This window comes from Saccoglossus kowalevskii, chromosome 3 (genome assembly GCF_978046115.1).
Source record: "Saccoglossus kowalevskii chromosome 3, keSacKowa6.1, whole genome shotgun sequence".
NCBI lineage: Eukaryota > Metazoa > Hemichordata > Enteropneusta > Harrimaniidae > Saccoglossus > Saccoglossus kowalevskii.
Window position 1 is genome coordinate 12,087,966 of NC_140643.1, and position 13,380 is coordinate 12,101,345.

Consider the following 13,380-nt stretch of genomic DNA (forward strand, 5'->3'; position numbering starts at 1 on the left):
TGATGTAGATTCAGATGCCATTAGGCACTAATGGGCATATTTATTTAGTAAAAGTGACTTAAAGAAAGGTAGTAATACTGAATCTAGAATATATGTATGAAGTTTATACCATGCAGTTTATTTACAAATCAAATCTACATATGTTGTTTCTATTTTGAATGAAATAAGTATTTATTTTTTTCTTCCTGTAGGATACCATTCATGGTGACAGTGTATCATTGAGTACAGTTCCAGTATTAAGTAGTGAGAAATCTGCATTTGATAATCCACTTTATGATGATACTGTAAAAGTATGTAAAGCATTGTCATATTATATAACTCATCACATTCACAATTATTTAGACCCCTCTCTTATCAATGAATTCTTTGACTCACAGTTGTCCAGATCATAAATTCCTGGTTCTTGCTAACAATGGCCTGGGTCAAGAGATCCAGACTCTTTCACACATTGTTCCAGGCCATAAATTCCTGGTTCTCTCTAACAATGGCCTGGGTCAAGAGATCCAGACTCTTTCACACATTGTTCCAGGCCATAAATTCCTGGTTCTTGCTAACAATGGCCTGGGTCAAGAGATCCAGACTCTTTCACACATTGTTCCAGGCCATAAATTCCTGGTTCTCTCTAACAATGGCCTGGGTCAAGAGATCCAGACTCTTTCACACATTGTTCCAGGCCATAAATTCCTGGTTCTTGCTAACAATGGCCTGGGTCAAGAGATCCAGACTCTTTCACACATTGTTCCAGGCCATAAATGCCTGGTTCTTGCTAACAATGGCCTGGGTCAAGAAACCCAGGATATTTCACACATTGTTCCAGGCCTTAAATTCCTGGTTCTCTCTAACAATGGCCTGGGTCAAGAAACCCAGGATATTTCACACATTGTTTCAGGCCATAAATTCCTGGTTCTCTCTAACAATGCCCTGGGCCAAGAAATCCAGGATATTTCACACATTGTTCCAGGCCATAAATTCCTGGTTCTCTCTAACAATGCCCTGGGCCAAGAAATCCAGGATATTTCACACATTGTTCCAGGCCATAAATTCCTGGTTCTCACTAACAATGCCCTGGGCCAAGAAATCCAGAATATTTCACACATTGTTTCAGGCCATAAATTCCTGGTTCTCTCTAACAATGCCCTGGGCCAAGAAATCCAGGATATTTCACACATTGTTTCAGGCCATAAATTCCTGGTTCTTGCTAACAATGCCCTGGGCCAAGAAATCCAGGATATTTCACACATTGTTCCAGGCCATAAATTCCTGGTTCTCTCTAACAATGCCCTGGGCCAAGAAATCCAGGATATTTCACACATTGTTTCAGGCCATAAATTCCTGGTTCTTGCTAACAATGCCCTGGGCCAAGAAATCCAGGATATTTCACACATTGTTCCAGGCCATAAATTCCTGGTTCTTGCTAACAATGGCCTGTGTCAAGAAATCCAAGATATTTCACACAATGTTGCAGGCCATAAATTCCTGGTTCTCTCTAACAATGACCTGGGTCAAGAAATCCAGGATATTTCACACATTGTTCAAGGCCATAAATTCCTGGTTCTCACTAACAATGCCCTGGGCCAAGAAATCCAGGATATTTCACACATTGTTCAAGGCCATAAATTCCTGGTTCTCACTAACAATGGTCTGGGTCAAGAGATCCAGACCATTTCACACATTGTTCCAGGCCATAAATTCCTGGTTCTCGCTAACAATGACCTGGGTTAAGAAATCCGTGATCATTCATACATTGCTCAAGGCCATAAATTCTTGGTTCTCGTTAATTTCTGGCTCTCTCTCACAGTGGTCAACATCACAAATTCCTGGCTGTAGGACAATGCAGCACAGTGGAGTGTAGTAATTGCCTTCTTGTAATTCTAAATATTCTTTCTTGACAGGATACATCTGCAGACAATGCCAACTTAGATTAAAGTGAAACATAGATGTCTATATATTTTAACAACATTCCAGTTGAGATGCCTTTATATTATATATAAAAGTGACAGCGGTGCTGACCAGAATGCCTTAAGTGCAGTATTTACATATAGCATTCATAGATGACAAAGTCAATTTTAATAGTAAATCAAAACTTGTATATCACTTAATTTGGAACTGATAAAGTTATTGTATGTAATACATACTTATATTTTTTAACTATCCTATTAATCATTTGTTTTTATCTGTAGACAGCTTTGCATGACTCATCTTGTATCAGTCAAAGAATGATATTTTAAAGCTAATCTTTATCACTGTGATGTTAGCAGGTGTGCTTTTCTATTTTTTGTTAGCTATAGTGAAAAACAAAAAAAAATAGCAGCTGGTGGTATGAGGGCGCCAATTATTAAGGTGTTATTTTCAGATGTATGGTTTTTGATTTAATTTCCTTGTACAGTTTTTCATGTTAATATTATTTATTCATTGTTTTTTTTACTTGTAAATATCATGAGGCAATATTGGTTGTATGTTTTTTCTGTCCTTTTTTCATGGTTCATTCAAGAATACAGTTTTTATTTATTTTGAACAAAATTTACAAAAAAAAACTTTTAACCCTTTCAAAGCATGTTTCAATGTATGTTTAACAGATGCTGAACATTCAGTCGAAATCGAAGAAAAATACACCAAAGTAAATTGATTATGATTGACGTTTTTAACTTTTTTGTTATGTATACAAGTCTGCTTCCATGTGTGAATAGCGCCCTCTGTTGGCCATAAACTAGAAATTTGGTCTTCTGCTAGTTTCCACACTGATGGACACTAATCAGACAGCATGAAACCTGATGCAGGGAATCAACTATTTGATCCAAGTAGCAAGGTCTAATAAAATGTTCTTTTTCTCAGGATTTTTTTGAATCAATGTTTAATACTTTTTTTTTTTTATTTAAAACTTTTTACGATTTATTTGTCATTTAAAGAAAATGGTGCCTTCTGTTTATATGCTGTCTTAAAGCATCAAATAAATTAACTAATTTTTAATTAGCAGTCTTAATTAGATGGTTGTTATTAGATGTGAAAAAATTTAGAACACTATATAACATATGTATTTTTATTTAGCAATAAATTTTACTGTGAATGAAAAAGCAACCCAACTGGCGATATAACTCACTGTTTACAAAAATGGCAATAGGATATTGATGTTTCAAGTGTAATGGTGAGCTGATATCAAATATTGCTACTTTGTTAGAAAAACAGTGAGCTTATATGGCAATATTGTTGTTTGGGTTGCTTTTTCATTCTCAGTAAGCTAAATTAGCTACTTGGTATTATCACTGAGTAGCTAATAGCTAATTTAGCAAAGAGTCTATTTTTACAATGAGAATGTTTAAAATTAAAGTTCTACTGTATATTGAAAACATCACAGTTATAGCATCATACACGTGCAATGTGTATTTCACAGCCATTGCAGCATGAGACCCCTAGCACACTACCATCCATGACAGGACATGTGACAGTAACGATTTGATGAATCACACTATTCTGTATTCAATCAAATAGTACAGTACTGTGTTTTACAGCTCACATTGTGATTGGTCAGCTGTTATCTCCCGTCTCGTTCACTGCACCATGGATCACCATCTCAGGTTGCCATGTATCTACGCAAGTTTACTACTTATTTTTTGTTGCATCTAAAATCATGAACTTGTTCAATTAATTATATTGCATGTGAGAAATAAATTATAATAAATCACACTATGCAAACATGTAACATGTGATCAGTGTTTGATGTGGGTGTGATGGCCATGTGATCAGCATTTGATGTGGGAGTGATGTCCATGTGGTCAGTGTTTGATGTGGAAGTGATTGCCATGTGATCAGTGTTTGATGTGGGAGTGATGTTCATGTGGTCAGTGTTTGATGTGGGTGTGATGGCCATGTGATCAGTGTTTGATGTGGGAATGATGGCTATGTGATCAGTGTTTGATTTGGGAGTGATCAGTGTTTGATGTGGGAGTGATGTTCATGTGATCAGTGTTTGATGTGGGTGTGATGGCTATGTGGTCAGTGTTTGATGTGGGTGTGATGGCCATGTGATCAGTGTTTGATGTGGAATGATGGCCATGTGATCAGTGTTTGATGTGGGTGTGATGGCCATGTGATCAGTGTTTGATGTGGGAATGATGGCCATGTGATCAGTGTTTGATGTGGGAGTGATGTTCATGTGATCAGTGTTTGATGTGGGTGTGATGGCCATGTGATCAGTGTTTGATGCGGAATGATGGCCATGTGATCAGTGTTTGATGTGGGAGTGATGTCTGTTTGATGTGGGAGTGATGTCCGTGTGATCAGTATTTGATGTGGGAGTGATGTCCGTGTGATCAGTGTTTGATGTGGGAGTGATGGCCATGTGATCAGTGTTTGATGTGGAAGTGATAAGTGATGTGGGAGTGATGTCCATGTGATCAGTGTTTGATGTGGGAGTGATGTCCATGTGATCATTGTTTGATGTGGGAATGATGGCCATGTGATCAGTGATTGATGTGGAATGATGGCCATGTGATCAGTTTTTGATGCGGGAATGTTGGCCATGTGATCAGTGTTTGATGTGGGAGTGATGTCCATGTGATCAGTGTTTGATGCGGGAATGATGGCCATGTGATCAGTGTTTGATATGGATGTGTTGGCCATGCGATCAGTGTTTGATGTGGGAGTGATGTCCTTGTGATCAGTGTTTAATGTGGATGTGATGTCCATGTGCTCAGTGTTTGATGTGGGAGTGATGTCCATGTGCTCAGTGTTTGATGTGGGAGTGATGTCCATGTGCTCAGTGTTTGATGTGGGAATGATGGCCATGCGATCAGTGTTTGATGTGGGTGTGTTGGCAATGCTATTAGTATCATGTGGTGGCCATGTGATCATACCTACCTGTAGTAATGTTTCTACCAATAAGAATGAAGTGAAAATTTTAGGATCTTATTTTTGACTATTCTTCTTCGTACAATTACATCATGTACCACATACAGTGTGCATCAGAAACCTGTACCTTAATTTTTATATGTATTTATGAATACCAGCCTTCAGCATTCAAGAAAACAGTTCAATATTTTCATAGAAAACGATGCTCATGAATGTGACTTAAACTGCAACAATATGTCAGTGCACACTGTTCAAACTATATTCATAGATGCATTTTGAAATGTATGTAAATCCTCGGATGAATCTGATTGTACCCTACGGACAGTGAGTTTGGAATAATTATATAATTAATTGTGAATCAACATTTGAACTATTAGTAGCATTCCAAAGCAGGGGCTAAGAAGTCAAATACCTTAGCCCGTGCTAAGAAAACGTGCGTGAACGCTTAACACGGGTTAAACGCCCAAGACGCCATTCAATGTGCGTTTCGAAGATTGACTATTATATTTATAACTATTCATTTCGATATGCCATCTCAGATATGATAATCAATGCGAACACGCATAGAGATATTGTTCTGACGATGAGTCTCTGTGCTACCTATACTTCCTGTTATTCTGCAATCTGCACTTTCTAAATTTGTTTTGGTATTGTTTTATAACCGTAGAACTAACATGTATACCTTCCTAGTTACTATACTTAGTAATCATAGTTAAAATGACTGAAGATTTTGTATATTCTTAATAAGTTTGGGTGTTCCTTAGCCCGTGCTAACCACTGTTTCCTCCTATGCGTGAACGCAATTGGGTCTATCCGATATGCAATCATATGAGATTAGCTTAAATCTTACCCTGTACTTCGTGAAGTGTGAACACTACTATTGTTCATCATTCAACACCATTGTATTACTTTGCTTGTATCAAAGCTCCAGATGGTAAATGATATAACTTTGATGATAAGTGTGACAGTATATGATAATGTACACACAGTTCAGACTGAACAAGTATATTTATCACGCGCGGGTTTAGGGGCAGGCTTCCTCCCCCCCCCCCCCCCGCAGCCCGAAAAAAAAAATTGACGAACCCAGTCCACATCAATAGAAGCCCCTTCCCCCTTACCGAATTTCTGGATCCGCCAGTGTTTACTATTTTATCAGTTCAAATTAGACTCCAATGTTTTGTGAGATAATTACATCAATCAAGGAGTTTTTTAGACTGCTTTCCCACTACTGTTTCAATCCTAAAACTTGTTTGTATACAAAATTAATTATGACAATGCATATTAAAACAAACTATGATAAATTAAATTATATTCTGCAACAAATGTCACCATGTTTAATTATGTTCGTTTTACTTGTGTTGCGAATATTAGTAGGCAGTGGTCTTCATGCAGCTCGTGTTGGAATCTAGTGTAGACAAACGTGATATTTCAACTATATCGAACACGACGTGGTTGACGACCAACGTTCTTTAACGTATTACGTGTAAGCGGACTGAAGCTATGTAATGCTACTACTATAAATATATGCCCCGTAGATTCATGTACCCTGGGTAATGTACTCGCTTTTATGTGGCTATTTCTTCTAGAACAATTTTTAAACAATAATGAAGAGTTCAGGAATTATGTCATCTTAAACCATAGAGAGACAAAGCAATATCCGCTATTTTAATAATAATTGTTGGCACAAATCCTTTCCATTTCGTACCACAACATTTCTATTTTGTTTAAATTTACATGGTTACTACAAATACTCATAAACATAACCCCCATTTTTGTAACGTGTAATATCATACATTCATTAGATATTTTATAACATCCCAACAACAATTTACCTATGGTACTACATTCTGCCCTTGTATTGTATATGCTAATACGCCATTCCGATAAGCCGCTCCTAAGAAGAGTTCCGTCTATCCTCGGGCGGACATCCGGGCATTTCCACCGCCTTGCAACCATCATGGTGAAAACAAAGGCCGAAAACTCTCAGAAAACTGTACTTTGTGATGGTTGATGAGACTCTACTGAACAGTATAACAAGATTACCCCTGCGTGTGTAACATATATACATTCGGTTGCTCAGGATTACTTCGAAGTTGAGTTTGTGCTGTTTATTCAACCACAGTGAGCCAAGGAACTATGAAAAACATGAAAAAGGATGAAAAACATTTCCTCGTGTTCACACTATGATGCATTAAAAAAAGAGAGCCTAAACAATTTTTTTGCAACACCGACCAATCAAAACAAAGAAGAAACATACTTAAAACAAAGGACATAAACATGTTAATTAATTTAGCCAAATTTGTATACCAGGGCTCTTAATGAGAGAAAAGTACATTAAATCTAAATTACCAGCTGACTCATAAAAATGATGTTTTTGCTTTGTTTTGTGTTTTTTTTTGTTTTGTTTTTTTCTCTAATTTTTTTATTTTTTTTATTTTTACATTTCATTTTAACTTTCAACATTTAACTTTATTGTATAACGAACAATTGATACGTTTATAATTAAAATTATTATTATTACAATCAACTGTTCGCAGTCCATATGAGCGGGGGTATCGACTTGTATCTAGTCGGGACCCCTCCCCCGCGCTCATATGGACTGCGTACAGTTGATTATAGTTCCTAGGCTCCCCGTGGAAATACATGGTACTGGGTCGCGCCTAAGCAACATCGAACGTTCTGTGACGTGGCCTTTAAATTTGGCGTCGATACGGGGTTACCCATTTGAAATCCGAAAGAATTTGAAGAATACGACTAACGGCAATTTTTTCACTTATTGCCCATTTTTTCAGCCTTAATTTGTTTACACCTACACCCCATCCCCCGGGCAGTTTTCAAATGTTGAACCCGTACATGTAAGTGGTGGGCGAAATATGTCCAAATCATTGACCCAGAACGAAAACAGGTAGATTTTCAATAGATACAATCAGAAAATAAAGTTCAAGAATTACTTTCCTTCTCCCAGGGTTCCAAATAGCCTTATAATGTCACATTTGACGATGAATGCACGTGAAAGATTATTCTATTGGACAAGTACAGGTAGCCGTATTGCACGATGATTTATGCATTGAACTACAAGCTACATTGCGAAAGTCATATATGAAAACTAATATTGACAAGGAATATTTTGTGATCTATAGAGTGACGGTGATCTACGATATAAGATTTAATAAACGAGTGTTGTAGCATAAGTGCATATGTTCCGAGTCTTGTTAAAATTCACGCCGGCTGGAGGCGAAGTGACTTGTAAGATTTTTTTTATCGCTACGCAATGTAGATCATGATGAATTCAAGGTGTCAGGTAGAATCCCCCCCCCCCTCTCTCTCTCTCTCTCTCCCAAGACAACCCTCTGTTGACGATTATTTTTTTGAGAAAACAAGGGCGCTTGAATTACATTCATGGATGGCGCATTTGTTCAAGTTTGAGTTTGCTTGCATGGCGGCCAATTACGGTCAAAATGCCGTGTTGTTTGCCAATAAACAGCATTCAATTGCTGCCCACACAAGGCAAGTGTTCGTAGTTCAGTATTTTTTCAACGTTAGTACCAACTGTGCGTATTGTGTATAGTCTTCAAGTTGAACTTGGCCCGAAGGTTTGAAAGCCCCGGCAAATAACGTGTTTCTGTTTGACTTGACTTGGTACGTTAATTTTGACTGTTATTTCTTTGAATAGGTTTGCCAGAAAATATAGCTACATTTGGTACAAACACGCATTCTCTGGATGAAGCCGGCGGTTGCATCTTATTAGCTGTATGAGTAAGCCGATGATCAATAACCAATGAAAAGTATGCATTTATGTACTTGTTGTATTATGTTACTTATGTAAAATTCGAGTTTGTAGGCTGTGGATGTTCACGTAGCTCTGACTAGGTTGCTATATGAAGGGACACCGTCGACATTCCTTCTGTTATCTCTAAGATGAGGACAGGGGGCAGTCGGGAAAAAATGACGGAACTTTAACGCCAGGGCTCAAAGCATCGACCATATCTCAGGAAAAAATTGGTAAAGAAAGACAAAAGGGTAGAAAAGAATGCGTCATCTAAATCCGCCAATGTATATAAGCATATTTTTCAGAAATTATCTGACCTTCAGTTTGTTTAGGGAAAAGTAGGCAGCACTTTAGGTATACCGTGATTACCTCCCGGCGATGAAGATAACTTGCGGGCTGCAGATTTGAATAATAATTCTACGCACAGTTTGTAGGTGTTTGGATTGTGCGATTATGCCCAAGGGTGTTTTTTCTATGGATGTTATTCTGCACATACAACAATATTGAACACGGTCATTGATTACATTGTCGCGATTAGTACCTTATGCAATTCTCAATTGTATTACAATACGATGAATTTGTTTTGAAATTACTTTTTGGATATATATATATATATATATTTTAAGAAGTCATGCGGCAAATCCACGCTAATTGGACAACAGCCAGGCGTGTAGTTACCATCACATTCGCCCGTGATTAAACACACAACATACTTTCACGTTTCCGTCATCATTGTCGTCAACTGAACTGTTATCGATTAACCACTATTTAATTAATTTCCGAGGTATTAATACAGCTCACGTTTTGGCTACTAACGGAAGTATATGAATGGAAATCGCATCGCATCCGCTCCACCGTGTTCCGAAACAGACTCTTCGCCCACTGACATGTGACCAATGTTTTTACAAGATAATGCATTAATCAGTGCTGCATCGTTTGCCAATTTCAAGTTAAATATCGACACAGTCGTAGTTTTCGCATTTTTAATCTAAATATATTTTAATTTCCTCAGTATCAATGAACATCTATTCACGGTGGTAACGATTTCAAATCGTCCACATGTTTATGATTAGTGTCACAGGGAGGATCAGGACTGGTGGCGGCGTTCCTCAAAAGAAACAATAAAATCGTACCGCCCTAAACGACAGGAGCTAAATTGCCTACATTAGTAACATTTCATTCATGTGTCGGTGTTGCTGTGAATACAACGTCGGTTTTCCCCTTCAGTTCTTGTATATGCATCACATGCTATACGCATGATTCTGCCTAGCAACACCGTGTCGTACAGCAATGCGGTAATCAGTTGTGCTTCAGGTTGTGGTTTTCCCGGATCCGTTCGGAGTCTTTTTTTGTTAGTCTATTGATCATTTATGTGCTCTAAACGATAAGCCTCATATTGTCACGTTCTGCCTCTCTTTTTCTAATACAGCATATTTGTTCAGACTGACATTCTATACGTCAGAATATGAAATATAACTCAAGGCAATAATTAGAATAATTTTACGTGGAGATTTATGTATTTCAAACTTAAAGAAAATCAAATGTCGGGCAAAGCATGGTGAATATTTTATCACGATGCCCCTTTGTTGTGTTGTCACTTGAACTACAACGAGGTCATTTGGTGACCTCGTGTGAACCCAGCGACTGAAGGTTTTCGTATCCACGCTTAAAACCGCCAAAGAAATACAAGCCATATGGGAATGGGTTGGTAATATGTTCACGGTGGTATGTTTATGGTTTCCTTGACAGCATATGTTGAATGGATGGGTAGTACAGTGTATATTGCAAACCTGCAACAGGGTAGTAACGTATCATTGAATCTCGACATATACTTAGAATGGGCATGTTGAAACCAATTTGGCGATCTCATTTCAAAATTAGTATTCAGTTTTCATATTTTTACCGACACATAATAAAAGAACACGTGATTCACCCATTACTGTTTTCAGTCCAGACATTTAAGAAAAACATTACACTTTTTAAAAATCTTATTATTAGTATATTTAATATATTTTCCGTCGAATTTTGAATTGGTATTCATCACAATGACATTAATTAAAGTGTGAAAAGTATTAAGTAATATATATTTGTATATACGTGACATTTAAAATAATATTTTATCCAATTACTAAATTCACATTTATCATTGAGCTACAAAATATTAACTTATCTTTTTTTATAATTATGTGACTACTCTACAATAGTAAATTATGCATTATTGTTAACTCCTGTGGGAGTTACGTAATGGTTTCATGGTTAAGCAAAGTTACGAGTGCCACCTAAATATTGTCTCTCGTATTGGTCACGTAATTATGAACTTACAGCAAGGCGATGACAAGCCACTCTCAGTCCAGGTGAGACTTCTATGCGTGTTTCTTTGAATTGTAGTTTATCGCGCCACCGTGAGTTGCATACGAGCACACGGTTGATTTAAGCATGTCTGTTTACCATTTGAGTCGAACGTTTTAGATCAAGCAGGACGAACGGTGCATATTTGTGAAACTTATCAGACTTGTGTTAAATATATAGCGAATTGAATAAGTGTGGATTATACTGCATGCTATTGCGCTCTTTGAAATTGGTGTATCAAATTACGTCCATGTGCTCTGACTGACAGCGCAAATATTAGCGAACAAGTTCATACGGTTTTTGCCAGGCGTAGCATTCGATGTCAATTATACCACTACCTAGAATGCAGCGTTTTCTAATCGGTGATAATGATTGAAATCCGCGACAGTGTTATATAACTGCGGTCTTCGTTAGAATGTCTATCCTATCAGCCTACAAGTCGACACAGTGCGTTCCTGAGTTGAGCTAAAAGTAGATTCGTTTTAGCGCTATTCTTCAATGTTGATGGCAAAATTGAGAAAAATAAACAACACCACCCGTTCTTGATAGTTTCATTACACCAACTGCTGGCAGGTGAGAACTTGGATATAAATTATGAAAACGGGGTCAGTACAGTTATCCGTGGTTGTTTCAATGGATACAGGACTGTAATTTCAAGTTGGGCAAAAATCATGGAGTCAGTGATATACATGTGGCAATAGACAAACCTTACCTCCATGGATAAACCATTTGTATGTATAGACACGGTCTCTCAATAACCGCTATAAACACATTTAGTCATGAAAACGTGGTATAGGAGTTGTTCTTTTAGAATTTAAAAATCTAATGCGAAGAGTTTTGCACGATTTAATTCGCATGATGCACTACTACGTGTCATTCAGTATCGCCCCTCTTTAATATCCCGCAACGCCGGACACGTTATTGTGTTATAATTGTATTCATCAAACAGAAACATGATACATTGCTTTATTCGCGACAGCAATCAGTTATGTACAAAGGTAAGTAACTTTCTAGAATTAATTACAACAACCATAATTTTGTTTTTGAAATTATTTATTTGGTGTTTACGTTATTTTGTATGTAATGCGATAACACAATTTCCCAAGTTAAATAAATGATTGATTACTATCCATGATATCATTACCATGATCACCGTCCCTCAACGCCGGTGTTGAGGAACAGTCTCTGGATAGATATACTTGTGTTGTAGTACAATCATGTTATTTCATTCATTCATTTTCAGGGTTGAGAATTTGTACATTTGTTAGTATTTGTCATTGTTATTCATATTATTATTTGAGCTGTAAGTTTCGAACTTCGTGCTTATCTGATGATATAATTATGTAATAAAAGGTAGAAAAATCAAACCTGCGTGCGTGTCAGCACGAAAGTAGACACTGTGAGTGGATACAGTCGTTTAAGTGGAAGACAAGCTGGTGTTTTGATTTGAGATTACTTTCAAGTAGAGAGTATTACAGATGTTACATTGGCTTTTATTTATGTTAATTATCCTTACTCTTTTGACAGATGAAAAAATGATGACGAGAACAAGCTGATAAATGAATAAATACACGCGACGTTTCAACGTTAGGGTATTTTCAGCAGTACATGTGAATTCAAACTGTGAAATGTGTTAAGGGGGTCGTGATATTCACTCGTTCAATTTCTTGTGACGTGACCTGGACGTGATCGTTGAGGGTCATCATCCTGCCTCGGCAACTTACAAGGTTGCGATAAGTGTCAGTAACACACAAGGAGACGTTTCAAAGCTCGTTTAAAAATAAAAATTGTTTTGTGTTACGATGGGATTTCATCAGAGTGCATTGTCCACAAACAAAGAAGACTTCGTGTAACGTTTACAAAATGGGTCAATGACAAAGTTGACGAAAGATATGACGAAAAAGACGGTCAAGGATTGTCTGAAAACGAGGCTTTGGGTGAGCCGTGGAATGCCGGGAACTATCACAGCTGGTGATTGGTCGATTTTTGGCACGTGATCCGCTACGTGCAGACAGAGGAAAGCCCCATCATCAGTCCGCAGGACAAGGCCAGGAAAGGCTTTAGCTAGGTGGAATTCGCTTAGTTTCTTTGGATTAATTTGCTGCAGGTTCCGCGAAATGGATCAAAAGCGTAGCCCCAGTAGGTGAGTCAGTTTTCAAGCTTGCGTTATGTGTGAATATTGTTGTCGTGGAGTACAGATTGCCGGCGAAATCAACGACGAAATGCAGTGATGTGTGTGTGTGTGTGTGAGTGTGTATGTGTGCGCGGTTTTCCCTCGATATGACCGGCTGTACGTTATAAACACAGTGCGCCGTGGTATACTTAGCGATCGTAGTGTGTTCACTGTGTTTAGACGCATTTTGCTCTTTGTGTATGCTGTTGCAGGTGAATTATTTATGGTATATCTGATATCCATT

At 37.6% G+C, this 13,380-nt stretch overlaps 2 protein-coding genes across 2 annotated transcripts in view; both read left to right on the forward strand.

Annotated features, from left to right (window-relative positions):
• LOC144355835 (stabilin-2-like) overlaps window positions 1-3,697 on the forward strand; it is a 108,795-nt gene extending 105,098 nt beyond the window's left edge. Inside the window, exons 59-60 of the mRNA XM_085497285.1 lie at window positions 192-290; window positions 1,893-3,697. Coding sequence (XP_085353411.1) covers window positions 192-290; window positions 1,893-1,925 — 132 coding nt within the window. The 3' untranslated portion in view covers window positions 1,926-3,697. The remainder of the gene's footprint in view (window positions 1-191; window positions 291-1,892) is intronic.
• A 9,229-nt stretch (window positions 3,698-12,926) lies between these two features.
• Window positions 12,927-13,380, forward strand: part of LOC102806633 (YY1-associated factor 2-like) — an 81,042-nt gene continuing 80,588 nt past the window's right edge. The window contains exon 1 of the mRNA XM_006818831.3: window positions 12,927-13,106. Coding sequence (XP_006818894.1) covers window positions 13,081-13,106 — 26 coding nt within the window. The 5' untranslated portion in view covers window positions 12,927-13,080. The remainder of the gene's footprint in view (window positions 13,107-13,380) is intronic.